At 53.1% G+C, this 27,074-nt stretch overlaps 1 protein-coding gene across 1 annotated transcript; it reads right to left on the bottom strand.

Annotated features, from left to right (window-relative positions):
• Positions 1-1,034: 1,034 nt before the first annotated feature.
• Positions 1,035-14,470, bottom strand: ZNF469 (zinc finger protein 469). Its single transcript, XM_027719749.2, has one exon. The coding sequence runs from the start codon at positions 14,440-14,442 to the stop codon at positions 1,759-1,761; it is 12,684 nt and encodes a 4,227-aa protein (XP_027575550.2). The 5' UTR covers positions 14,443-14,470; the 3' UTR covers positions 1,035-1,758.
• Positions 14,471-27,074: the final 12,604 nt, after the last annotated feature.

Below are 27,074 nucleotides of genomic sequence, written 5' to 3'. Positions count from 1 at the left end.
AAATATTGGAATATATTTGAAAAGATTAATCAGGTATGACTTTACAGTACCACCCCATATTTTCATCTCATACTTTATTTTAACAATATTAAAGAGGCACTTTAAAAGCACACAGACAACATCATAAAACAGGGTTTCCTGCTCTTTCTCTGCTTCTCTGGACAAAATATCAAAATAAAAACTTTTGACAGAACACATTGCACCCAAGGTAAATTACCTACAATAGTTTTTTATACAATACAAAGAATTGTAAAGATACATATTAACAGAATAAAGCCTCTTTTTTTTTTCCTTTTAAATCTAAAACAAAACAAAAAATCATTGCAGGACAGACGCAAAGTACTCTGACTGTTCATATCACATCAGTGCATTACTTCACCTCCTTGACTTGGGTGTATTTTAATAATATCTTTCCATGTCCTCGTTTGCACCTGAGATTTCTTTCCAGATTCAAAAGTTCGGTTGTAGAACGTGCTCATTTAACGTAACGGAACCATTTCAACACTATGGAGTACCAGCATACAGGGATTCTTTTTTTCTCTAATTTTTTTGCCTAAAGTAGAATTTTTGGTTCCCTAAAGCTGATTTTCTTCCCCTAAGTTGGATTTTTTTCCCCTAAAGTTGAATTTCTTTTCCCTAAATTGATTTTTTCCCCCTAAACTGAATTTTTTTTTCCCTCGAGTTGGAATTTTTTTTAAAAAAATCTCTTTTCCTGCTTTGTTTTTTTTGACAGGTAACGGCTATTTCCTAAAGTTTCCCTTTTATTTTTCAATCAAGGAAGTCTGTATTCACATTACAAATGAAGAATAGCACCAGTAACTGCATAGTAAAAGCGGATACCTATAGAGCCACTAACTCAATACAGTAAGATACTTTAGAAGTGATACCGTTGAGGGCACTCGGACAGTACCGGTTTGGTGCGGTAAATTGGCACAGTTTTCTTGTTGCACAAAAAACCCCCCACAAACAAAAAGAAAACACAAACACACACAACCCCCCCCACCCCCCCAAACCCCTAAAAAATCAGAGTTTGTCACAAGTGTCAAGGTGCAGTTTGCTCATGGTGACGGTTCTTCTCCGGTCACATCGTCTACAGTGGTCAAAGAGTGGCAGCATCCTCTGAAAGGCTCTGACAGCCCCGGAGCCCCAGAGCTGGTTCGTTATTCTCTTGACGATGTAGAAACAAAATCCTTAGGGATGGCTGTCAAAATATAGGACACTTGGTTCTTAATTTAATTTTTTAATTGTATCATCTCTTAGGCCAGCTCCCAATTAAATGAATTGTACAGGATTATTTGTGCAAAATCTTCAAAAAAAAAATATAAAATTTGCTTTCTACAGTGTACTGCACCTTCTGAATAAGACGTCTACGGAATGAAGTTCATCTCTTCAAGTACTTTGTACAAAGATAACACAGACATAGACTCAAAAGGGTCTGAGATTTGCAAGTATCCTTATAACCTCAGCACTTCTGCAATAAAGCAATTGCTCTCGACGATTCAGTCTGCCCAAAGCGATTACAATTTCAGTTCATGAAAATCATCAGCAACATCAAAGTTCTAGCATTTGCATGATAAATCAGGTGAATTAAAGTAGATTAGTAGACACAAAGCAAACTATTTCACAGAGGCTGCAGTGCAAGTTCATTTAAGCTAGACAGAGAAATCATGCTACACAAACGAATTTAATGCTTTGATAATTTTTCCCTTGCAAACCCCATGAAAGCAGCTGAGGATCACCATAAGTCACTTCCATAAATTATTCTGAAGTATCTCTTCTTAAAGGAATTTTGAAGCTAGTTAATTTTTGCCCAAAGAGTTGGCTGAGCAGGTTGTTCTGGGACTCGGCGGTGCGGTAGCTGGCGGCGCCGGCCGGCTTGGCCCCGCGGGCAGCGCGCGGGCCGTGCAAGGTGCCGCGTGGGGACGGTGTCGGCCCCTTGGCCAACACTTGGTGGAGGCTCTTGCCCAGAATGGCCTTCCTGCGTTTCACGTCCCCGTTGGCGTGACGGAGCTCCCCTTTTTTCTGGTTGTAAGTGTCCAGGACCATCTTCTTCAGCTGGGGGCCCGTTTTGGGTTTGGATACCAGTTTGTTGCAGTGCGTCTCCCTCCTCCCTGGGGAGAGGGTGGAGGCCTCAGCGTTGCTCCAGCTGGCGCGTTTGAGCTCGACGGTGCTCTCCCTCCTCACCGGGCACGGTGTCCGGGCTTTTTTCTTCTTCCCATCTCCCTCCATGTTCTCCCGGGAGCCAGAGCTGCTCCGGTGGCTCAAGGATTTGTGTTCTTTCCTCCTCTTGGGGTGAAGCTTGCCAGTGGCTTTGTTTGGCTCCACATGGCTGTGCTTTGTGGCGTTGGTGGCCATTTCACCTCTGGGCTGATGGCTGGTGGATTTGCCTGGGTTACCACCTTGGTCTTTGGCATTAGTGATACCATCCTTAGCCTCAGGCATGGATTTATCCCTTCCGGAGATGGGTTGTTGACCCTCCTCGGTGCTGCCGTTGGGGCTGCCCACACCTAGAGCAGCCTCATTGCCAGGCTGGCTACCTGTGGTCTTCTTTGGTGGGGCCGAATCTTTGGTAGACCTGTTGAGCGTGGGTGATGCTGACTTGTCCTTCAGGGGCAGGGGGTGGTGGGCAGCTTCTGGAGACATGGCCTCAGCTGCACCTTCCCAAGCAGAGACATCGCTGGAACTGAGGTTGCTCCATCTGAGGGTCTCCTTGGCTGTTGGAGACTCTGCCTGAGGGGAAGGAAGCTCTGGGACCTTCTTGGAGAGCTGGAGAAATGGGATCTCATCCATGGCATTGGTGCCTGTACTGGGATTTTCCACGACATACGCTCTATATTCATCTTTGTTGCCTGTTCTTTTATGTGCATCAGCACAGCCACGTTTCTCGGTCAGGTGTGGAGGAGAGAGTTTTTGGTCTGTGGCCTGGTTACAAGCCAGCCCAGCAAGGTCCATGGTAAACTCGGGTGAGTCCAAGAAAGGAAGTGGTTTCCCATCAAACGCTCCTTTCTCCAGCTCCTCGATAGCCAGGCCAGCAATGTGGTTGAGCTCCGGGCTGCCTGCGGCAGCTTGAGGCAGAGATGGGGAGAGGCAGGGAGGTGGTGGTAGGGTGTCAAATGGGGACTTCTCCATCTCTGCCAGGAGGTCGGAGAAGTCACCCACCAGGTCTTCTGTTTTCACAGAGGTTTGGGGTGCTCCTGGATCACCAGGTGCTGTTGGGAAGGAGTCAGCGGGATTCTGCAGACTGGGGCTTGCAGCTTCTACCAGCTGAAGGTCACTCGTGTGGTGCAGGTGGACTGGTGACCTGCATGGGAGTGAGCTGCTGTGGTGAGTAACCTTCCTCTTCTTGCTCGGAGGCATGGCCTCCTGGAGACATCCGTCCTCTTTCTCCTTCTCCCTGCCCTCCCTTGAGGCAGTGCCAGGCCTCATGACCCCTCTGAACTTGAAAGTCTTGTTGCTTCCTGCCAGGTGCTTCTCCATGTGCCGGTCGTACTGCTCCTTCTTGGAGAAGGTGTAGTTGCACATGCTGCAGATGAAGGACTTCTTGATAACGTGCATGACATCGGCACAGAGCTCACAGGTGTACAGGGTGGTGTGCTTGATCTCCTGTTCCTCCACTACACCATGCTCCTGGCTCAGGTGGTTTCGGAGCTCTTTGGTTTCCTGGTAGAACATGGGACACCTGTGGCACAAGTAAATCTTCTGCAAACTGTGCACAACCAAGTGCCGCTGGAGCTTGAAGGGCTTGGGAAACTGTTTGCCACAGTGATGGCAGTCCCTGGAAGGATCTTTGCAGTCTGGGTGCATGGGGACAGACTTTGGGGTGCCTTCGCTTTTTGCCATGTGCTCTGGAGAGGGGCTGGCAGATGCTTTAGAGGAGCTGGGAGCAGGTGGCTTCACCTTGACGTTGCTTTCCGAGGGATCTTTCATTGCCTTGGCCTCCTGCTCGAGAGGCAGCTCCTTGGGGCTCTTGCTCTCTCTGGTGACCACGTGCCTGCTGCCGGGGTCGGTGTGCCGGGAGGACCTGTTGGGCTTCCGATACATGATGGTGTTGAGGAAGTGGGTGACGGCAGCATTGTCCTCACCAAAGCAGGCTGGCAGGCCCATCACTGACTTCTGCGCCTGCCCCTTGCGGGCAAACTGGGTGGCGTGTTCCCGGAGATGCTCGTTGTACATCCAGACGTCGGAGATCTCCTTCAGGCACATCCCGCACGCCCACAGCCCAGCTTTGTTCTTGGCATGCTTCTCCTTCAGGTGGTCCCTCAGCTGCTCCCGGGAGCTGAATTTGCGCTGGACACACATGTAGCAGGTGGGTGGAGGGGAAGGGTTGTGGGAGAGCTTGTGGAAGTCCAGCTCCCCTAATGTCAGGAACCACTGGAAGCAGACTTTGCATTTGTACTGCTTGTCTTTGGTCTTGATGGTTATCTCACCACGGTTTTTCCCCAGTTTCCCATCTTCCAGTTTGCTCCTGTGCTTGCCTGACTTTGGCTTCAAACTCACAGTGCTGTCCTCCCCATGGCCAGGAAGATCTTCACAAGGGCCAAAGAAGCACATGTCTCTCATTTTGAGCTTGGCATTCAGCATCTCGATGTCGACGGTATGAAATTCAGGAGAGTCCGAATCCTCGTTATCCTTACCATCATAGGGCTCCTCTGCCAGGTCGGGGGGCTCAGAGCTCGCTTCTCTGAGCGAGTGCTCATCCTCAAGGTCCATCAGAGGCTCAAACATGTCCTCAGCAGAGAGACTTTCTCCCTCCTTCTCCAGACTCCCCCAGATGTTCAAGCTGGGGACATTGTCCACTTGGCTGTTTTGGCACAAGAAGGTGAGCATGTTGTCTTCTAAGTCAATGTCCTCCTTCCCTTGGTCTGTCACCTCGTGGTCCAACCTCAGCTCAATGCTTTTAGATCCGTTTGGAGCAGCATCTCCGCTCTTCGCCTTGCTGCCATGACACATGTTTAGCATTAAGGCGTCGTCAACAGAGATGGTCTCATATTCACAAGGGGACTCCCTGGTGACACAGAAAGAGCTGGTTTCGCTGAGGTCAGAAGCCAGTTGGATGGTGAAGAGGTTGATGGCACCCGTTGCCTGAAGGTTGACTTCGGTGACTTGCTTGGGTTTCTTGCTACGCTTCCCATACACCCGCGTGCACTTCCTCCGGACAAACTGGTCATCCCGGGGGAACAACTGGGAGAATGTGGAGTCATCGTCGAAAAAGCTCTGGAGGTCTGAGGTGGCCATGCTCTCCATGCAGTGCTCTCTGCCTGGGGGCACCTCTGCCTTCGCCCATCGCTTTGGCTCTGCAGGAGGAGGGCTGGTCTGCAGAGCGCCTTGTCTGGGAACCTTTTGGGTCGTTCCCAAATCATGTGTGTCCAGTGGCAGAGCCCCTTCAGCAGGAGCTGTGGGACCCTGTGGGGCACCACTCCAGTTCCCAGTGTCACTGCCTGCTGCAGGGCTGTGTCCTGTCCCAGCATGCATCTCCTCTGACTCATCAGCACCACGATGCTGCTCTTTGCTTACTTTGCCCAACCCCTTTGTCACTTGCTTCACAAACCCACTAACCCAGTTTTTGCAAGTCTGTGTATCTTCCACTCCATTTGGATCTTCCACCTCCCCAGAGTAGGTGACTGTGTCCATTGCTGACTCCTTGCTGACCATCTCCTTTGAAGACACCACCCTGTTGCCCAGGTCTTCTGCAAGTTGGGCATCACAAGGGGACTGTTTGGCTTTTTGGGAGTGCTGGGTCCCGTTTTGCTCCTCTGTGGAGATGCAACCACCTGGCTCATGCAAGCCCTCCCTGATCCTGGGCAGACTGGAGCTGGCAGGGGAAGGACCTATGCTCTTCTCCAGCTCACAAGGATCATTGGGTTCATTTCTGCTGGGAAACATCTTTGCTTTCCTTCGTCTCACTTTCCTGTTCAGCTGCTTCTCAGAACTGCCATTCTCCTCTTCAGGATCTTTGCTTTGGCTCCTTCTGCCCTTTTCTTCCTTCCTGACTTGCCATCCTGAGTCCAGCTTCCCAGATACCACCTCTCCCGATCCCCTCATCTCAGAGTGCAGTCCCTTTGCCTTCATTTCCCCCTGCAGAACATGTGTGCAGTGCAGTTCCTGGGACATCTCAAGGGAGATCACACTGAGGTCACTGAGCACTCTGCTGACCACCTCTTGCATCTGTGTGCTGGGCTCTTTCTCCAGGTCTGGCAGTATCTTCTTGGGGATGTGTTCGACACTGGTTGTTGGCACCTGTGAGCTGCAGGTTTTACCTTTGACCGAAGCCTTCACACTCCTTCTGGGTACCTTTTGGGCTGCTTTCAATATCTCGTCTGCAGGAATTGAAGGGGACCTGGGAGTCTTGCTGGGCTGTGGCACACCCCCATTCTTCACCTGGTGTTTGACAGCTTTGTGTCTGGTCAGGCCAGGCTTAGACCGGAAAGTGGCTGAACAAAGGTCACAGGTCACTGGGAGCCCATTTGGCTTTTTTCCTTTGTGAAGTTCATTTTGGAAAGGGTTTGGAGTACTGTTGGGTGTGTTGTTCTCTCCTTGGTCCACACTGTTTAACACACAACACCCATCTTCTCCAGCCCCATGCCTCTTGGATTTCTCCCCTTTTAAACTCTTTCCTTCGCTCCCTGTGGTTTTGGAAACACCAAGTCTCACTTCTGCTGCCTCTGAAAACTCGTGGCCATTTAATTCAGCAGGACCAAGATCTTCAACCCTTGTGAAACTTCTGCTGACAGCAACTGTCACTTCCTGAACAGCAAAACCATTGGACAAAGTCTCTTGTTCGCTTTGATGCTTATTTCCATCATCAGAGCAGCTTTCAAGCTTATTCTCTTGATTCAGGTTGACCTCTCTTTCTCTGATGGGCAGAAGATCTGCTGGGGGCTGGGTTGAGTGATCTTGGGTTTCTGAAGGAGTGGACTTAACGACCATGTCTGTGATGGTGCATGGTTGGTTTTCTTTAAAATTTGACAACACAGTACTGGCATTTTCAGGTACCTCTTTCCCAACATCCTTTTGGTTGAAAGGTGGCGAACAGGGAAGAGAACAGTCCCTTCCATGACGTTCCTGGTGAGCATCCATCTCCAAGGCAGAGCCCATCAGGCCATCACCATGCATTAGAGCGCAGGGTCTCACCACCCCTTCTCTTTCGGGTGGTCCATAGTTACCCAAAACACCATCAGGGAGGTGACGGTGATGTTCCTCGCCCGCTTCCATCGGCACAGCCCCGCAGTGATGCAGCAAGGGAGGAAAGGTGGCTGGCCTTTTCCATGTCCCTTGCTCTACTGGACTCATAGTGTGGGGATGGATGTGATGGCTGTTGGCCTCAGGGGGACACCTCTTCATGACTAATGAACTTGATGCATTAGGCAGGGAGGTGCTGTATTTCTTCTCATCTGAGAGTCGAGTGACGAAGCTGGGGACCTCTCCTCCCTCGGCCCCACTGCTTTCCAAGCATTTGGGGTTAGAAAATTGGGTTGGCAAGAGCAGGCTGGTTGGAGATTCACCTGTGTGATAACAGCCATTGAGGGATGACTTGCCATCCCCTTCTCTGGGAGCCTTTGCATTCACTGTCCCAACTTTTGTCTCGGTCACCACATGGTGATTCTGGTGGAGATCCTCCTCGGAGGGAGCAGGGGGGCTGATGGAACTTGTGGGAGCACTGCACAGGTGCTGTGGCCCCTTCCCCACCTGATTCCTTTCCAGCCTCTCTCCCACTGCGCTACCCAGTGTTTCTTCCTTGAGCGAACTATGGCTAAAATGGGATTGCTCATATTTCGTAAATGCCAAGGTCGTGTTGTTTTTATCTTCCTCCTGCTCTTCCATGAGCTGATCAGCTTTCCTTCCTTGCCCTGGCAGTGGGGTCACCGCCGTGTTTTTGAGTGGCAAGAGGTCATTATGCTCTTGGGAAACACCATCTGCAGGGATATTAATGTCACTCGGCTCCGCGGGTTCATTTGCTAAGTGCTGCAGCTCCGTTACATCATTTTGCAGCTCCGGCTTCGCAGATGTGGATTGTTTTGCATGGAAAGAGCCCATTGCACCCAATGACTCCAGCTGCTCACAACCACTGGAGAAAAGCACAGCCTCTGCCCCTGGGGCAGCAATATTTTCTGTGTTGCTTCCCATGGGGATTACCCCCTCCCCATGGGCAGGGCAGTATGTCCGATTTTCCCCTTCCAAGGCATCACTGCTCTCCTCCTTCTGGTCTGGCTGGATGCAGGCAGTGGCAGAGGGGTGGTTGGGAGCCAGCAGCATGGGGAAGCATGGCATCAGCAACTCCTCTTCATTGTTCTTCACCGTTCGGGCAACAAAGAGCTGGAGCTGCTGCAGAGGGTTGGCAGATGTATCCTGAGATGCCAACATCTCCCGGGAGTCACGGTCGCTTTCCTTGGGCAGACTCAGCATATCAAACAGCAGCACTTTTGGCTTGCTGGCTTTGTCATTGAGTCCAGGGGTTGGACTCTTCCTCTCCTCTGTTTTCTCCACCAACACAGACCCACTACCACCCTCTTTGAAGTCCACGGCACTTTGCACCATTTTGGGTGACTCAGTGGGGCTTAAGGCTCTTTCTTCTGTATCTGGGACCTCTTTGATGTGAGGTGAAAAGGCGAGATCCAAGGCTGGGGTGGGACCCTGGTGGAAGCCAAATTCAGGTTTACGGTTTGGAAGATGGGCATCAAACTTCTCCAGCACTGCAGCATCAGTGTCTGCTTTCCCTGGCACAGGTAAGCTCTCAGCACTGCTCTGGCATGGCAGGGATGGCACAGGATCTTTGGCTGCTTCTGCCGCCTCCACCGTCTTTGGGAACATGGAGTCGGTGACAATAGGAGAGCTTTTTGTCATGGGGTCTGAGTAGACAGGAGCCTCTGTGTGGTCTGTTGTGCTTGAGCCTCGTAGACTTTCGGAAGATGACCCATTTTCCAGCTTTCCGGGATCTCTTTCCTCAGGAGATGCAATTCCCTGGAGCTGCTCACTGCTGTCTTTGGAGCAGAAATGGTTTGTGGTGAGTGGGGCTGGAACACACATCTCGGCCTCCAGTGAGCCCAGCTCCACTGGGCAGGGCCAGGGCTCCCTGGGTCTCTCATAGTCCTCATGGGCAGTTGTGACGCCCAGCTTCTCACCTCCCAGCCTCTCCCCAGCACAGAGGCTTGATCTGCTCAGCTCATCTGCCAAAAACAGTCCTTTCTCCTGGCCTGCCTCTTGCTCAGCCGGCAGTGGTGGGAACCTCTCAGCCTCCTGTCCTTGCAAGTGCTGCTCAGGCTTCTGGAGGCTGATGGATGCCTCGTTACCCAACTTGCTGGTTTGCAGTTGGCTTTCCAGCTCTGTGACTAATCGCTTGATCTCCAGCTCATCATCTGATATGTTGTTTATAAAAGTCACGTTATAATCCATCATCCTGTCCGGCAGTGGCAGGGAGAGCTGGCTGGTGGGGACAGGTCCTTCCTCGGGGAATTTCTTGGCTAGTGGCTTCTCCACTGAGAGGCTGTGGAACTGAGTCATGTCCTCTGGCAACATCGGAGCCACTTCCTCCATCAGGGACCAGTCTTTCTCTGGCATGAAGGGTGGATATGGTTGCTCAAAGGGCAGTGGCTTGCGGGGGGGATTCCCGGGACAGATGAATGTTGTCACATATCCATTCTTGCTGGCAGAAAGGCTCTCGTATAGCGGCGGGTCGAACTCAGTGACAGGAAGCTCTCCAAATATTGAAGAGGAATCAAAGCTGAGAGGGGAGGACACCTTGCCCTGTGGAATTTCTGCGGCATAAGGGGAGATAGTGGAGTGCTTCTGCTCGAAGGAGCCGGTGTTGATGTCATCCTGGCACAAGTACATGTCGTCCATGTGTGAGGAGCCCAAGGCTGGGGGCTTTGGGAAGAGGTTGTCATTGTAGTGACCAGGAAGGCCTTTGGGATCAAAAAATGCATTGTCACTGCTGCTGTATGGATCAGGCACCTTGGCACTGAGCATCATTCCCACTGCATCCCCCCCATACGTGGGGGCCGGAGGGGGATAGTCCTTCTGGCTGTCACAGAGCCCATGTCCCTTCAAGTGCTTGATTCCCGCTTCTGAGCAGGTGGCACTCACATGGCCAGGACTTGCTTCGTTGCTGCTGTGGGATGGAGTAGTTATCTCTTCTGGGTGGTACTTCAGCCCTTCACTCGTGAAAGGGGTGAACGGATGCCTCTGGTTGACCATGGTCAGACTGGGTGAGTTCTGAGACTCCAGGGTGGGTTCTTCTGCCTCGCCTGTGAGCTTTGCTGCTCCTTTGGGTTCTTCCTTACAGGAGATCCCAATGGGGCTCTTGCCTGGGGTGGCCATGATGGGCAGCTGCCTTTCCTGAGGCTGTGAAAATGGCTCCACCTTTGCACAGTCCATCTCAGCAACATCTGGTTCAGGACTCAGATGTGTTCTGGAGCCTGCCAGCAAAGGTTTGGCTGTGCCAAACCGCCTGCTCCACCTGGAAATGTCCTCTTTGCTCTTCTGGCTCACCTTTGGGTTCCTGTCCTTGGGAAGGCTGAGTGGAGTCCCTGGCACACGTGCTGGGCTGCCTGAGCGCCTCCTCCTCTGGGTGCCACCCTTCTCACTGGCCCCTTCAGCATGGGGTGGGCTGGTGCCCATCTCTCTGGGCTCACCACCACTGTGGTTGCTGCCGGTAGATGACTGGCTGCTCCGTCTTCGGATTCGGGCAGCACAATCCTCTTTCTCAGCATCCTCCTGTCTTTGAACCCCTCCATCCCCCTGTGCTTCCCTTTTCTGACTGCCCCTTTTCCGGCTGTAGTTCCAGGCTGGGTCTTTCTCTTTGATTCTCTCACTTCTCCCCAGGCGTTTCTTACTCAAGCTGTATTTGCTCCTCCCGATGAATCTTGTGCCACGCTTCCTCCTCCCCCGGGGCTTGCTGGACTCTGTTCCATCCTCATCCGAGTCGGAGACGTAGTCATACTCCTGCAACCTGCCCTCCTTGGTGGCTGGCATTGGCCTCTCAGTGGCCTGAGGGAACTGGACCTGCTTGCTGCTCTTCACCTGCAGTTTGTGGAGCTTATTCTTCTGCTGCACGATCTTGTGAATGAGCTCCTTGCTCCATGTCCCACTTCGGGGCTTCCGCTTCTTCATGTCCTTCATGGAGAACCGTGGCTTGGAGCTCTTGGTGGCAATGACTGGCCCCACTTCGCTTTTTGCTGGAGGCTCCTGGCTGAGTTTCCTGGGATGTTTTTGGCTGGAGGTGGACTTGGAGGAGGTGGTGGCTCGTGGGATGCTGTTCTTCCTGTCTGCCCGCAGCCTTGCTGTCCTCTCCACTCCTTCTGCCCCAGGATCCGGCTCCTGGGCTGCCAACCTCCGTGCCGCCCTCCCCTTGTGAAGGTGCTGCTTTCCTGCCCCTCTCTTCCCCTGCTCCCCAGCTGGGCGTCCATCTTCATAAGAATAGCCAGCCTTGGGCTGTCCCGCTGCCTTCTCCTCTGCTGCCTGCTTTGATTTGCTCTCTGAGGCCAGGGCTTCCTTCGCTTTGTGGGACATCCCACTGCTGGTTGCCTTCACGCCCGTCAGCTCCTCGTCGGCAAACACATCTATGAAGCTGCTGTCGATCTCTGGGTTATCTGACTGGTACCCCAGGCCGTTGAGGGCTTCAGTGATCAGGCTGTCCAGCTTGGCGTCGTCTATGTCCAGGTCGGAGGCAGTGAGGGGCAGAGAGGTGGCGGTGAGGCCGTTGAAGAGGCTGCCCTTCAGAGCATCCTCCTTGCCCTCGCTTTTGCCTTCCCCGTCCAGCAAGAAGTCATCGCTCTTGTTTAATGTCAACAAATGCACCTGCGGGTCTGGAGAGAGCCCCAGGCTGGGGGGCTTGGGAGGCTCTTGGGGAAGTGCTTTCCGCCCCTCGGCTGCCCGGGGAGCATCCTTGCCCTCTCCCTGGGGAGTGGGATGGGAGGCGCAGAACTGGCGGTGCTGCAGGAAGGATGAGAGGTTGCTGTAGTTCTGGTCACACTGTTTGCAGGTCAGGAGCACGTCCAGCTGGTCCAGGCTGGCACTGCTGAGTGAACTGGCCAGCAAGTGATGGGAGGAGTACGGTGGTGGAGGCTGCTCCCCATCCAGTCCATCCGAGCATCCTTTGGCCACCTCCACGCCGGGTTTGTGGAATGGGCTTGCCGGGGTGCATTTCAGGAGGTTGTCATCTTTCAGGGCATCAGGAGGGAAGTGGAAGGACTTGATGGAGTCTGAGGGGGGGTAATGAAGTGAGTTGGGGCTCAGGACATCAGAGGGGTGGAAGGTTTTGTTGGAGTCCTTGGGGTGGCAGGGGTGCTGGAAGAAGGACGAGGGCGTCAGCGCTCCAGACATCTGGCTGTCTTCGAAGGCAGGGTTGAGTGGGCTGTTGGACATGGGGGAGAGCGATGAGCAGGTGCTGCCACAGGTGGGGTTGGGGACAGGGGACGGCAGTGGGGACTCGCAAGGGGAGGCAGCCACCAAGGCTGATTGCAGCAGGACCAGTGCTGAGCCCGACGAGCTTCTTGAGGGAGGAGGAGGACCTGCTTGACCCATGCTGTAGAAAACGGCTTTGTTTCTTGAGTCGCAGACAGGAGACCCCGGGTCCTTCCCACTCTCAAAAGAGAAAGTGCCCGTCACACTGGGGTCTACCCTCTGGACCCCAAGGCTCTCTCCTGATAAGAGCTTTTTGCCATGATACCCTGGAGAGTTACTTATGGGGGGCCCTTTCTGGGCTTTCCCACTCCCCTGCCATTCTGATGTGCCCAGGGGAAAGTGGAGCTTCTGGTTGGTGATCTGCCTCGACAGCTCCAGCCTGTTTGCACCGGGCATTGCAGAAGGGAGGTGTATTTGCTGCCAAGGCATCCTGGCATTTTTCTGCCTGTGCTGCCTCTGCTCGGGGCCAGACTGGCACTCGAATGAGAACTGGCTTCCAACAGGGTTTGAATAAGGTGCTGAATTCTGGTCCATGGGAGAAAACGCCTTAGTGGCACCTTCCCAAGCTTGCACAAGTCTGGGGTGGGTGGGTGCCGTAGTGGGAATGCTTGTCTCAAAAGGCACGGATCCTGCGCTGGTGCTGCCCACGGGGGAACTGCAATAGGCTTTGCTCTGAAAGTGCACTTGGGACAGAGAGTTTGGTGGCATGTTCCTTCTCAGAGGGCTGCTCTGGACCAGCAGCCGTGGGCCGGGGACACTGTCCTTGGCTGAGGCTTGCCTCTTACTGACTGGCTTTGGCATACTAGGCGAGTGTAAACTAGACGGAAAAACAGCTTGGTTTTCTTGGAAAGTGCTTGGGTTTTGGTCGATAGCACCAGATGACGAGAGAGCACCATTGGGGTCGGCGGGATGCTCGCTCCTGCCTTTGCAGCAGGGCAGCGGGCTGTGGTGCGGGGCCGGCGGTGGCGGCGGGTGCAGGAACGGCGGCGGCGGCGCTGGGACGGGCAGGTACAGCCTCCCTTCGGGGGACACGCTCTCGTAGGAGCCACCGCTCAGTGTCTCCTCTTGCCACTCTCTGGAGGAGGGGTGGAAGGTGAAGGCACCGTGTGCCAGCTGGCTGCTGGTGAGCCCCACATCCAGGTACTCCTGGCTCCCTGCATCGCCGTGGTACGGCTCCTTTCCCGAGTCGTGCAGCAGCTGGAAGGGGTACTGGCATGGCAAAGCCCCCAGACTGTGGACACTGGCTTTCCCACCCTCAGAAAAAGAGCTGGGCTTCTGCACCGTGATCCCGTAGCTAGCACCGGCAAAGCTCTTCTCTGGAGAGGGCCAGGACTTGGTCCTGTTTGCCTGAAACTCTAAGTAATGTAGCTGCCCATGGGTGCTGGGGCTCTTGAGGGGGATGCCGGCAGTGGGGGGCTGCCCTTTGGGGCCTAGGAGGGGGCCGGGCTGTGAGGTATAGTTGGCGGAGGTACGGCCGGCAGCGGCATCGGGGAAGCAGCGGCCAAAGCTGAGCTCTTCTTGCCGGAGCTCGGCCTCGCGCTGGGGAATGCTGGGCACATGGAAGCGGTAGCTGCCGGCCACGGGGGCAGTCACCTCCGGCTCCTTTTGGGGGGTCACCTTCTGCTGGGGGTAGGCGATGCCGATGGTGGGGTTCGGCCGGGTGCCGGTGATGCTGAGCCGGTAGAGCTGGTGGTGGCCCCGCTCGCCCTTCCCCGAGCGCCGGCTGCGCTCACGGGCTCGGCCCTTCCCCAGTGGGGACTGGGGGCTGCCCTTGACCTCCCCCCAAGTGCTGTCATTGCCAAATTTGGGTTTGCACTGGAGGGATTTGAAGTCGATCTTCCCTGCTTGCTGGGGCCGGATCACGGCTTCCCGCTGGCTGTGGGGCTCCTTGTCCTTGGGGCCGAGGAAGGGGGATGTGCCCTCCCCGCCGAGCACCCTCCCATCCTTCTCCCCGCAGCCTTCAAAGCCAAAGTCCTTGTCGGGGTCTTTGGGGGCAGCCTCAGTATCGCTGATGGTGTAAACATGCTGGGTCTCTCCAGTCATGATACCGAGGAGGGGGACAGCCTAGAAAGCCCTGTTGTCCTGTCCTGCTGCAAGCTGTTGTCCCTCTGTCATGGGCATGGTCCTCCACCAAGGGGCACCGGGGCGGTGAGAGGGGCAGCAGCTCCCCGGGGCCGGGGTGGTGGGGGGTCCCGAGCACCGGTGGGGCTCTGGTGCGTCATTTCAGACCTGGAGAGGAGAGAAGAGAGGAGGTTGGATGTCAGTCAGGAGGGGACCAGTGGAAGGACAGGAGAGATTTTAGTCCCTTTTCTTGGCACCGTAGTGGGAAAGTGGATAGAGGAAGGGGCAGCACAATCCCCCCCGAACAGCTCCAGGGCAAAGCCCTCCAGCTTTGGGCACTTCAAAGGATGCTTTGAGCAGTTCACCTCTGGCAAAAGCTGCTGAGGAAGCACTTTTTTCCTCCGGGGAAAGCTATTTCTGGGTTACTTCTTAGCAACATAAGCAGAAAAAGATGACAGAAGAGCTCCACCTACGGATTAGTGGGAAGGGCTGTCGGGATGGGCTGGGAGAGGCATCTGGGAAGGGCTCTGTCCCCATGTCCCCGTGTGCCCGCGTCCCTGTGTGCCTGTGTCCTCATGTTCCCATGTCCCCATGTCACCGTGGCTGGAGGGATGATGAGAGGAAAGGCTTTTGCTCCACCACTTTCCCCACCTGGTGCATCTCTTTGCTGCCCCTCCACCAAACCATCGTTTTGAAATTCCTGGTCTTTGAAATTCCTGCTGCCTCTGCCTTAACTTTACCACCCCTTACAAATTGCCCTGGAAATTTTAAACACTATTAAGGAGGCAAAAGCATAAAAGCTGAGTCCCAAATTTACCAGCTGATTTTACAACCCCAGACCTCAAGGCGTTAGACACAAAGCACAAGTCAAGCTCAGCCTTTTAAAAGGTACCACTAGAATTTTATATTAAAAAGGTTATATTAAAAAGAAGGGTAAAGCCCTGTTTCGAAAGACTCTTTTTTAAAAAAGTCTGTTGGAAACAGTGAGGGTTTATTTCTCCTCTCTCACTAGAAATCCTTCTTTACTGTCTCTCTCAGTGGGTCAAGGCACGATACTGCTGGGAGGGGGTGAGGACCAGGAAATTCATCTTATTAATCTCCTCCTGGGTGCAATTCTCACCTCTCCCAGCCCTACTTGGTCCACCCATCCTGGCCATCCTGCCCAGCAGTGACCTAAGCAGAGGAGAATTTCTGCAGGAAAAGAAGAGCATCCTGCATCAACCCAGGGTCTCCACAGCGTGCTTGGCTTGTCTCTCCATTCCCACCTGATGCTCTGCTGTGAGCAGTCAGGATGAGCACCCAGCACCCCACAATGCTGCATTAGTAACAATATTTAGTACATACAGAGGTGGCAAAATTGTGGCTGCAGTCCCAGCACTCCTTCAAGGATGCTGCGAGACCTTGCAGGGAGGAGACAGCAACGCTCCCGGGGGTCTCCTCTCTCATTCCAATAACCAGGCTTGAATTCCTCCCCAATTTCACACCCTGCTAAGTGAAATGGATCCGGGGCTGATAGGGCCGGCTCCTATCGTGCCGGCTCCCCGGCCAAAGCTCACACGCGGCCCTTTGGCACGCAATGGCTCTGCTTGCAAAACAATGCCCCACTTATGCCGCGCCAGCCACAACTCTAAAGCCTGTTTGCTGCTGTTTAAATTTGCAAAGGCTCCTTGCCAAGATAAAATACCCAAGGCCAGTGCTTGCTACATTATCACAGTCAGGCTTTTCAGCCACATAAAGGAGCCTTTTTTTGTTTTTCAGTTGTGTTTTTTTTTTGGAGGAAAGGCTCGTTGGTGTGGCAGTAAAGCTGCAGGATTTGCATGGCAAGGGCTGGAGGGGCTGGAGCTGAGTGCCAGGAGACATAAACTTCCTGCTCCTGCAGTGGCTGAATCATGGAGATGGGGACAGCAGAGCTGGTGGCATGCAGGACTGCCCTACTGATGCAAAGGGTCCATGTCCTGGTGGTGGTGGCAAGAAATGGGCACGAATTTACCCCATGCAAATCACACATGGCACATAGATATAAGGGCAAGGTGTAAAGTTGGGATTTGTTCCTCAAAACCCTGATGTCAAAAATCTCATGCCAGGGTTTGAGGGTCCCCCACTCCTGCATGGTGGGTCCCTCCTGCTGGCTGTGGCCATGGGGCATCACTCTGAGGTGGCACAGCAGCCCTGGGAGCAGCGTGGCACAGAAATCCAGGGCCTCTTGGTGCGGCTCCGATGGGGCCTTCGATAAGGAGGGCTGGGTGTGTTGATTTAAAGTGATATTCCCCAGGCAGCTCCTGCATCCACCACCCGAGGGTTTATGAATCCAGCCCAGGCACAGTTCACCCCTTGTGGGATGGGAAACCCAGAAAAAAATGAAAATGGGGACTATTTCATCGATTTTTTTACAGGCCTCAGTCAGCTCCCAGGACCAGGCTCCTCTCTGGATTACCACTGGCATCATTTCTTGGATTTTTACATTTCAGCTCCTGGAAGAGGAGCTGGAAAGGGATGGAATGGGGGCAAAGGAAGTTTTGCTTTTAAAAACACATGTGATATTTATTGCCAGGCTGCCTGCCCACAGGGAGAGCAATCTCCACCTGCATTTGTGTGCCCTGCTGGGGGCTCAGCCCTTTCACCTGTCCTTGGAGCATCCTCCCACACCAGGGCTGACATGGGGCCACCTCCAGCCTCCTGCAGCCTTTCTGTGGCTCAGGAACATGGATACAAGCTGAGCAGTGATGGCAGGAGCCTGGCTGGCACTGCAGAGCCCTGCCTGCTGTTCCATGGGGCAGGTCCCATCCTGCCAGGAGCCCCAGCATGCCAGACAGGTTGTGATTCACCGCCCCGGCTCCCTGGCACCCGGAGCCAAGCGGCTCCGCTCCTCACTCCTCCAGAGCTGGTTGTGCCCAAGGGGCAGAGCTGAGGGTCCTCTGGGGCTGCCCGTGCTCCCTGAGCACCTTAGAGCTTCCCATTTCCTTGGCACTTATTCCTGCAGACACAAATCCTGGGAGGCCACATCACTGCCATAGATAGAAACTCCTTCCCATAAGATCTGTGAATCCCACCAGCAGCTCATCTGGGACACCATATGGGGACCACACTATGAAGACGGGACCACCAGGTCCCCACAAGTGAGGCAAAAGCAGGGGAAGCATCTCCCCAGGATGAACCCATGCTCTGGCGAAAACATTGGCAAGGGAAAAAAATGGTTGTGAGAACAGGAAAAAGCCAAACATGAAACAAGGAAACCCCACCAGCTGCTGAAGCAAAGGAGCGGCAGGTCCAGCCCCTGCCCTGGCAGAAGGAATAACTCCTTCCCATGGCAGGAAGAGAGGGGATGGCCTCGCTGGGGGACTCAGAGAGCCGGGTTCAGCGCTGGGCTCGGCCTCTCCCCTGCCTGACCTTGAGAAGTCGGTTACTCGTGGTGACTCAGCCTCCATCTGTAAATCAGCCGATAACGCTCCCCTGACTATCGCTCCCTGTATCAGCTGCCCAGATTAGCCAGGCAGGGACTGTTCCTGCCTGTGCCCTGGACAGTGCCCAGTCCAGCCCTGATGGGGCTGGGAGATGTGCAGGGATGGGGGTGAGGGACTCCGGTTGGGTTTTGGCATGGAAGAGCTCCCAGGCTGCTCCTGCAAGGTGAATAAACCATCCAGGATGGTTCTCTCTGTGACAGGACCCGAGGGTGGAGCTGTGTCAGGGGAACTTTAGGCTGGACATTAGGAAAAGGTTTTTCTGCTAGAGGGTGGTCACCACTGGAACGGGCTCCCCAGAGTCACGGCCCCAAGGCTGCCAGAGCTCAAAGTGTGTTTGGACAATGCTCTCAGGGACAGAGTGGGATTGTTGGGGTGTCCTGTGCAAGGCCAGCAGTTGGACTGATGATCCCTGAGGGTCCCTTCCAACTCGGGATATTCTGTGATTCTATGGGGCTGCTGCTCTCCAGGTGGGTATCGCAGTCAGCAGCACTGCAGTTCAGCTCAGAGATCAGGGAGAGGCGTGGGAGTGGGTGGCTGGAAAAAAAATCAAGATGCCAACTGGGTGGCATCACTCAGGCAAATTACCTTCACTGCTGCTGGTGTGGGGGAGATGGGTGGGAGCAGCATTCCAGTCCCTAAAGGGGCTCCAGGAGAGCTGGAAAGGGACTTTGGACAAGGGCCTGGAGTGACAGGACAAGAGGGAATGGCTTCCCACTGTCAGAGGGCAGGCTCCAGTCTGGAGGTGACTGGGATGGGGGAGAGCAGGAGACATGGAATACAGCCCAGCCCCACCTGGAGGTCATCCCAATCCCATGTTGGTGTGAAAAACAATAGATGGATCAGGGTGACCTGGGAAAGAAAATCCCGTAATTCCCGGCTGGGTAGTTGCAGAGCTGGGTGTCAGTACGGACACTTGCTCTGGTCCCACCCCCATCCAACAGCATCCAAGTGTTTTCCAAAGGAAATAAGATGGCTGGTGATAGGAGTAGAGAGGCTGCTCCACCATCAAGCTTCTCACCCATTAAGGAGCGGGAAAGGCAGCTGGGATGTGCCAAGCAGGGCCAGGAGCTGCCAGGTTGCAGCCACCCCAGGGAAATCTGGGTTGGATGCACACATCCTTGACTGGGCAGTGATGGCAGAGCCAAGACCTGCATCCTCCTGTTCCTGGAGCTGCTGCCAAGTCAGGAGCAGCTCCCAACCTCTCCGCACATAAGGGGCTGACTGAGTCTGGTGTGTTTTGGTACCAGGGAGCAAAGCCCTTCAAAGCATCCCTAAAAATCCAGAGGCATCGGACATCTGAGACCTCCCGAGCCCGAGACTGCGGCAGGAATAATCTCCCCAAGGAATCAGCAGGGGGGCTGGGGCTGACAGCACCATCTTTTTAGGGCTGTAATAAAGAATGACTTATTTTTGACATTTATTTAAGAAATATTAATCTTTCATTTTCCTTCTAAATGCTCCTGTTTGCTAAGGAACTATCTGTTACCTAAGTGGTCCGATAAATCTTCTAAGGTAAAATTACATGTTAGATGCTGCCAGAAGGGTACATTTAAGAATACTTCCTAAATTATCAACTGCATTAATCTTAATTACTTGGGTAAAAGTAGAGTCTGGCATTAGGGTGAACTAAATTGAACGGGTGTTTGTTTGTCTTTATCACATCACATATTTGAGATCATTTAACAGAAAGCAGATAAAAGGCATGTGGGGCAGTGAGGGGCAGAGCTGCTGCCTGATGGAAATGATGGCTCTGGATGACAAAGAGCAGGTGGGAGGGAACCCCTGGGGTGCCCAAGATGGCAGGATCTGTCTGGGGCAAGTGGTACCAGAGCAAAGCAGCACAAGAAAAATATCAAAAAAATCAAAATTAACTCCTTAGACAGCAGTTTGAGAGATGAAAGAGGTTTTACAGAGCATGGGGTGACAGGACAAGGGAGAATGGCTTTAAACTGACAGAGAGTAGGTTTAGATTGGATATCATGGAGAAATTTTTCCCTATGAGGGTGGTGAGGCCCTGGCACAGGTTGTCCAGAGAAGCTGTGGCTGCCCCATCCCTGGAAGTGTTCAAGGCCAGGTCAGACAGCGTTTGGAGTAACCTGGGATAGTGGAAGGTGTCTCTGCCCATGGCAGGGGGAAGAACAAGACGAACTTTAAGGCCCCTTCCAACCCAAACCATTCTGGGATTCTATGTGGGGGTCCCACAAAGAAACTCCTCCAGCTCTATGGGCTTTCACTGCCTCCACACAAGGGTGACTCTGAACATGCTTTGGGTTTTTGTCCCCAGAAAGGACTTTTAACTCCTGCCTCAAGGATTGAAATCCTATCGCCATGGATCAATCTGACCCAGCTCAGCTTTGGCTGGAGCTGGGAACTGGTCCTTCTCAAAACCTTTTAAGCTTTCTGCCTCTTGCTGCTGCACTGCTGCAGGGCCAGAAAAGCAGCCAGGGAGATCCCTGAGCATCCCTTCAGCTAGGAACATCCCTGGAGCCTGTCTGGGATGAGGAAGAGAGTGTCTGGCTCCCAAAAATAGCATCCAAGCCCATGCTGTCAGCTGGCCCGTACCTTGGCACTCTCCACCGCTCAGCTACTGCCGGGACTCACTTTCACCTCCCATGAAATATGAATTTCTTGGCTGCAAAGGAAAGAGAAAAATATGTCAGGAATCTGTGCTTGGCTTGGTTGCAGCACTGCAGCGTGTGGAGAGCATCAGGAGCCAAAAGGAGGGGTTTGCACCCCAAAATGCCCCATCAGGGCCACCCCAGCTGGGTCCCCATGGGTGGGTGGCTTTGACTGGGTGCTGTGGGAGTAAGGAAACTGGATGGAGATGGGGTTCTATCTCCCTCTTTTCTGCATCCCAGCTCCCTCCCTGCATCCTGGACACCGCCTCCACCCACTGGAGTCCTGCAGACCAGACACTTCATTGTAATCATGGTCAGAATATGGCCCTAAAAGGCAGCAAATGGTGGAGGAGGAGGAAGAGGAGGAAGGGGGGACTGAGGACAGCCAAAGCCCTGGGCACGCTCAGGGCATGGGGCAGCTACCAACCTGCTGCCACCAGGCCTGACCCTGCACTCCTCACCACACCATTCCCAAGCTTCCATGCCCCTCAGATGGGAATTTATTCCCATGTTTGGATAAAGATGAGGATTCTAAAGGATTGCTGTTACCTCCCTACCAGACCCAGGCCCAGCCTGGTGTTCACTCATGTTCATTGCTCCCGAAGAGAACATGGATCATATCCAGACACATCAAACCCTCTTCTGACATTAACTCATTTCCTGGTGAAATAAAGAGAAAAGAGGGATGAGGGATCTGGTTCCTGTCTGGATGCAGCAGGAGGAAGCATCACATCCAGAGAGAAGTGATACCCACCTCCCCTGCCAGCCCTGGTCCCTGCTTGTTCCTGAAGCTGGGACAGGGACAAGGGACTGCGGCTGCTCAGGACCAGAGGCTGGAGCACCCCTTGGACAGAAACCACAGTGGGAAGGAGCTGAGTCTTGGTGCTGAGAGCTTGAAAAAGATCTTGTAAGAGGGGCTGTGAAATATTGTGGGGATGCACATACACAGGGACACATGGACATGGTCCTGGATGTCCTGGTCTGGCTGTGTTGGGGCAAGAAGTGATTTCCAGCAAATTTTTCTGGCCCAAGGAGAAGTTGGAAGATTACTGAGAAAGTTTGTTTTTTGCTCACAATGATCCAAAATTGATTTTCTGGATCTGAACAGCTTTGAATTTCCAAACTGGTGAGAATCCAGCTTTCACTGGGGATCCAGATTTTTCAAACAGTCTTAATCCTTCCTGGATTTATAATGCAAAATCACGGAGGATGAGAAGGAGGAGGGGGACAGATCCCTGGCTGCCATGGCCGGGCCTGGCAGCTCCCTGGGCACCCCAGGAGATGTGGGGGCGTCACAAGCCGGTGTCTCGGCACCGCACCTGGGCTCCCTTCCCACTCCTGAGGTGCTGCGGGAGGAGGCTCCATGTCCGGGACATGTTGGAGGTGGCTGGGATGAGGGGAGGGGAGGAGACATGGAATACAGCCCAGCCCCACCTGGAGGTCATCCCAATCCCATGTTGGTGTGAAAAACAATAGATGGATCAGGGTGACCTGGGAAAGAAAATCCCGTAATTCCCGGCCGGGTAGTTGCAGAGCTGGGTGTCAGTAGGGACACTTGCTCTGGTCCCACCCCCATCCAACAGCATCCAAGTGTTTTCCAAAGGAAATAAGATGGCTGGTGATAGGAGTAGAGAGGCTGCTCCACCATCAAGCTTCTCACCCATCAAGGAGCGGGAAAGGCAGCTGGGATGTGCCAAGCAGGGCCAGGAGCTGCCAGGTTGCAGCCACCCCAGGGAAATCTGGGTTGGATCCACACATTCTCGACTGGGCAGCGATGGCAGAGCCAAGACCTGCATCCTCCTGTTCCTGGAGCTGCTGCCAAGTCAGGAGCAGCTCCCAACCTCCGCCCACATAAGGGGCTGGACTGGTTCCGATGTGTTTTGGCACCAGGGAGCAAAGCCCTTCAAAGCATCCCTAAAAATCCAGAGGCATCGGACATCTGAGACCTCCTGAGCCCGAGACTGCGGCAGGAATAATCTCCCCAAGGAATCAGCAGGGGGGCTGGGGCTGACAGCACCATCTTTGTAGAGCTGTGACAAAGAATGACTTATTTTTGACATTTATTTAAGAAATATTAATCTTTCATTTTCCTTCTAAATTTTTGTTATAGGTTTGAAAAGAGCTGTTGTAATTTTTTCCCAATATCAATTACTGGACAGTGTACACCTACAATGAAAGGCTCCCCCCCTTTTCCCCTCTCCCCATCCAGTTTTTCTGGGGTGGGGGGAGGTGGGAAAGGGGAATGAGCGGAGTTGGGCAAAGAGCAGCAGAGGAGTGGGGGAGGCTTCTCTATAAAACCAGCCAGTGCCACATTTCAGCTCGCTTTTTTGTCTGTAGGACTTGCTGTCCACTGACAGAGCGACAGCCACCCTCGGTTTTGGCAGACAACCTCTTTTCCCTGAGGAGTTTTTTTTTCCCCTCCCTTCCTGGCACCCTGGAAGAACGACTGGGACAGCCCCCGACCCTTTTGGAGGGAAGTATTCTGCCTGGGGCCGAGGGGCTGCATTATCAGAGCATCTTGATGAGGTTTAACAAGGCCAAGTGCTGAGTCCTACACTTTGGCCACAAAAAGCACTAGAGCCTGGGCACAGAGTGGCTGGAGAGCAGCCAGGCAGGAAGGAACCTGGGACTTTGAATTGACAGGAAGCTGAACATGAGCCAGAGTGTGCCCAGATGGTCAATAGGGCCAATGGATCCTGGCCTGTATCAGGAACAGTGTGGCCAGCAGGTCCAGGGAAGTGATTATTCCCCTGTACTCAGTGCTGGTGAGGCCACACCTGGAGTGCTGTGTCCAGTTCTGGGCCGGCCCCTCAGTTCAGCAAGGATATTGAGGGGCTGGAGCAGGTCCAGAGAAGAGCAGCGAGGCTGGGGAAGGGACTCGAGCACGAGCCCTATGAGGAGAGGCTGAGGGAGTTGGGGCTGTTTAGCCTGGAGAAGAGGAGGCTCAGGGGAGACCTTCTCACTCTCTACAACTACTCCCTGACAGGAGGTTGTAGCCAGGTGGGGGTTGGTCTCTTCTCCCAGGCAGCTATCAGCAAGACAAGAGGGCTTGGTCTTAAGCTCTGCCAGAGGAGGTTTAGGTTGGATATTAGGAAGAAATTCTTTACAGAGAGGGTAATCAGCCATTGGAATGGGTTGCCCAGGGAAGTGGTGGATTCTCCGTCCCTGGAGATTTTTAAGATGAGACTGGATATGGCATCAGTGCCATGGGCTGGTAACCACGGCGGTGTTGGATCAAGGGTTGGACTTGATGATCTCAGAGTCCTTTCCAACCCAGCTGATTCTATGATTCTATGATTCCTGCAGCAGCTGCCTGGCCTGAGGACTGCACCATAGCCCTGGGACTGGCAGGGACAAAAAACCCTTTCATTGTTGGCCGCGGAGCTCCCATCACTCACGGGGCTGTGAGCACTTGTTGAGGCGCCAGGGACAGCCCCCCCTCAGCCCCCCTGATTTGCCACCTGAGGAATTAGGACTTTGTTTTTTGAAAGTTTTGGTTGCACCGTTGCTGTTTATTCAGGTTTGTCAGTAAAGAGCTGTTATTTTCCTTTTCCATGCCTTTCACCTGAAGCCTTTTAATTTCAAAGTTGTAATAACACAGAGGGAGGAGGTTGGCTCTTCTTTTCTGGCCCGCCCTCCTTAACAGACCTTTGTGTCTTGTTAAACTAAGACAATGCTCCTGTTTGCTAAGGAACTATCTGTTACCTAAGTGGTCCGATAAATCTTCTAAGGTAAAATTACGTGTTAGATGCTGCCAGAAGGGTACATTTAAGAATACTTCCTAAATTATCAACTGCATTAATCTTAATTACTTGGGTAAAAGTAGAGTCTGGCATTAGGGTGAACTAAATTGAACAGGTGTTTGTTTGTCTTTATCATATCACATATCTGAGATCATTTAACAGAAAGCAGATAAAAGGCATGTGGGACAGCGAGGGGCAGAGCTGCTGCCTGATGGAAATGATGGCTCTGGATGACAAAGAGCAGGTGGGAAGGGACCCTGGGGTGCCCAAGATGGCAGGATCTGCCTGGGGCAGGTGGTACCAGAGCAAGGCAGCACAGCAAAAATATCAAAGAACCCAAAATTAACTCCTTAGACAGCAGTTTGAGAGATGAAAGAGGTTTTACAGAGCATGGGGTGACAGGACAAGGGAGAATGGCTTTAAACTGACAGAGAGTAGGTTTAGATTGGATATCATGGAGAAATTTTTCCCTATGAGGGTGGTGAGGCCCTGGCACAGGTTGTCCAGAGAAGCTGTGGCTGTCCCATCCCTGGAAGTGCTCAAGGCCAGGTTTTACAGCAACCTGGGATAGTGGAAGGTGTCCCTACCCATGGCAGGGGGAGGAACAAGATGAGCTTTAAGGTCCCTTCCAACTCAAATCATTCCATGATTCTGTGATAAGACTGGAAGGGTGAGTGTCCCACAGGGTGCTGGAGAAGGAAAAGGGCTCTGGACACCAGCACATCCCATATCACCCTGTGTGTGACCAGCCCAGATTCCATGGTACACAGACAGAGCAGGATGCACCATATCCTCTGCTCAAGTTTTTCCCAAAATTTGGCTGCTGTCCTGCTTGTTTGGAGAAGGGCATCGTGCCTGAGTGTGCCTGGGCCCTCTCTCTGAGATGAGCACACTGTGTGGTATTTTAAGGCACAGAGCTGAAATGAAGTGGGGGATTAAGTGCTCCCTTTCACTGGGCCTTGGAGAGGGATCAAATATTGCTGCGGTGAAATCTCCCTGTCGCCCAGGTCTGTGTGACCTGGGCACACTCGTTATCACAGAGGGAATTTGCATAAGCCAAAAGGAAGGATTTTTCTCACTCTTCCTCACTTTTGTTTTAAATTGAAGGAAAATTTGTCCACTGACATCCCTGTGCATGGAAAGCTGAAGGGGAACTGGTGGATAAAGGGGAGAAATTATTCTGTGCTGCTGGAGATGTGGATAAAGGATAGATTTAGAGGAAGGGGAGCTCAGAGGCAACACCATAACCATCCACATCCCTGGCTGAACCCCCAGGCATCACCAGGGCACGGCACACCGGTGTTCTGTGACACCATATCCCTCTTACCCCACTCTCCCGGGATAGGGCCCCACTCCGCATTTCCCTCCTGGCCTTCCGTGACCCCTCAAAAAAGGAAGAAAAAAGCAAAACAGCCAAGGCAATGACACCATTCCCAGGCCAATATCATGTTTCCTTCCTCCCGGCAGAGCCTGGGTTTGCTCCAAGCTGCCTTCCCCCCGCTCCTGCTCCCAGCCCTGGTCAAACAGGGACAGGAAACCCAAGAGCAATGAGCACATCGAGCACATCTCCAGCACCTTCACCCAAGCCTTATTCAGCTCCTTGTCCTTTTGGCATCTTCCTCCTCTCCCTTTGGAGTGGCTGCTCAGGAATGGGGGGCAGTTCTGCCTTGGGGCACACGCACACACACATCACTGAGTGAATTAAATGGCTTGAAGCAATTAAAGTCACAGACTTCAACTGGGGGCAAACCCAGCCCTCATCCCTCGGGTAGCTGGGAGCCCCTGGCCTAGGAGAGGGACCAAGGAAGGTCACTTCCCTGGGGTCTCATCCTGCTGATGACAGATCTCTGGGGATACTGGTCTTGCTGAGCCCCAGCAGACAGACAGACAGACAGACAGATCTCCAGCTCCCTGATGGAGGCTGATCTCTGCAAGAGCAGTAAAATCCTGGTATTCCTTCGCAAACTGCTCCAGCTGAAAGGAGGCACTAGCCCAGAGACCCACACACAGCCAGGATTTGACGGATGGAGAGAGGAGCATCTCACCTGGAGCTCAGATGGACCACATGTGGCACAAGGACCATGGAAAGGACAAGGACCATGGGTGGCACAAGGAGCACAGGAAGCAAAAGGACCACAGGTGGCACAAGGATCAGAGGAAGCACAAGGACCATGGGTGGCACTGACCAGCAGCTGCTCTGAGCACACCCACCAACCTGGTTCAGATGATTGTGTCGCCCCAAAATCTCGGGATGACTCACATCCAGAGTCCATTCCTGCTGACCCAGATCCCTCTCCCACTATAACCCACCCATCCCTGGTGGTACCCGATGCTGCACCAGCTGCCTCAGCCCAGAAAGCAGGGATGCTCCTGTCCAGCCTGAACTAGTTCCCACAGGATCTGATAGGAGGAGACTGCTGCTAGATTTGGGGGCTTTTAAGCTGTCAACTTTCCTATAATTATTAGCAATGTTTTAAATCAGTTCTCTTCTGAAATTTGCTTCTGAAAGACAAGATTAATGAGCATTTCCTTTGGGGATTTATTGCACTGTTAATTATTCTCTTCCAGAAATTTGGTTCAGAATATTATCAGCTTTTTTTTTCAATTAAAAGTGATTATAATTTGCTCTATATAAAAGAAAAGTGGATTTAAAATAAAAATATAATATCCCCCTTTCCTGATTAACTATAATAGTCAAGTGATGGAGATAAAAGTAGCCGGTGGCTCTGGCAGACCACGTTGTGCAGACACGAACTTGGTGCCCCCCCCGGCAGCAGTTCCAGCCCTGATGG

Source organism: Pipra filicauda, unplaced genomic scaffold (genome assembly GCF_003945595.2).
Source record: "Pipra filicauda isolate LSUMZ 115617 unplaced genomic scaffold, ASM394559v2 scaffold261_size1826302_pilon, whole genome shotgun sequence".
In the NCBI taxonomy this organism is placed as follows: Eukaryota; Metazoa; Chordata; class Aves; order Passeriformes; family Pipridae; genus Pipra; species Pipra filicauda.
This window is presented reverse-complemented; position numbering and strand designations above follow the sequence as displayed.

Bases quoted from the DNA above. Each gene is read 5' to 3' on its own strand.
- ZNF469 (XM_027719749.2), bottom strand. From the start codon at position 14,442: ATGACTGGAGAGACCCAGCATGTTTACACCATCAGCGATACTGAGGCT.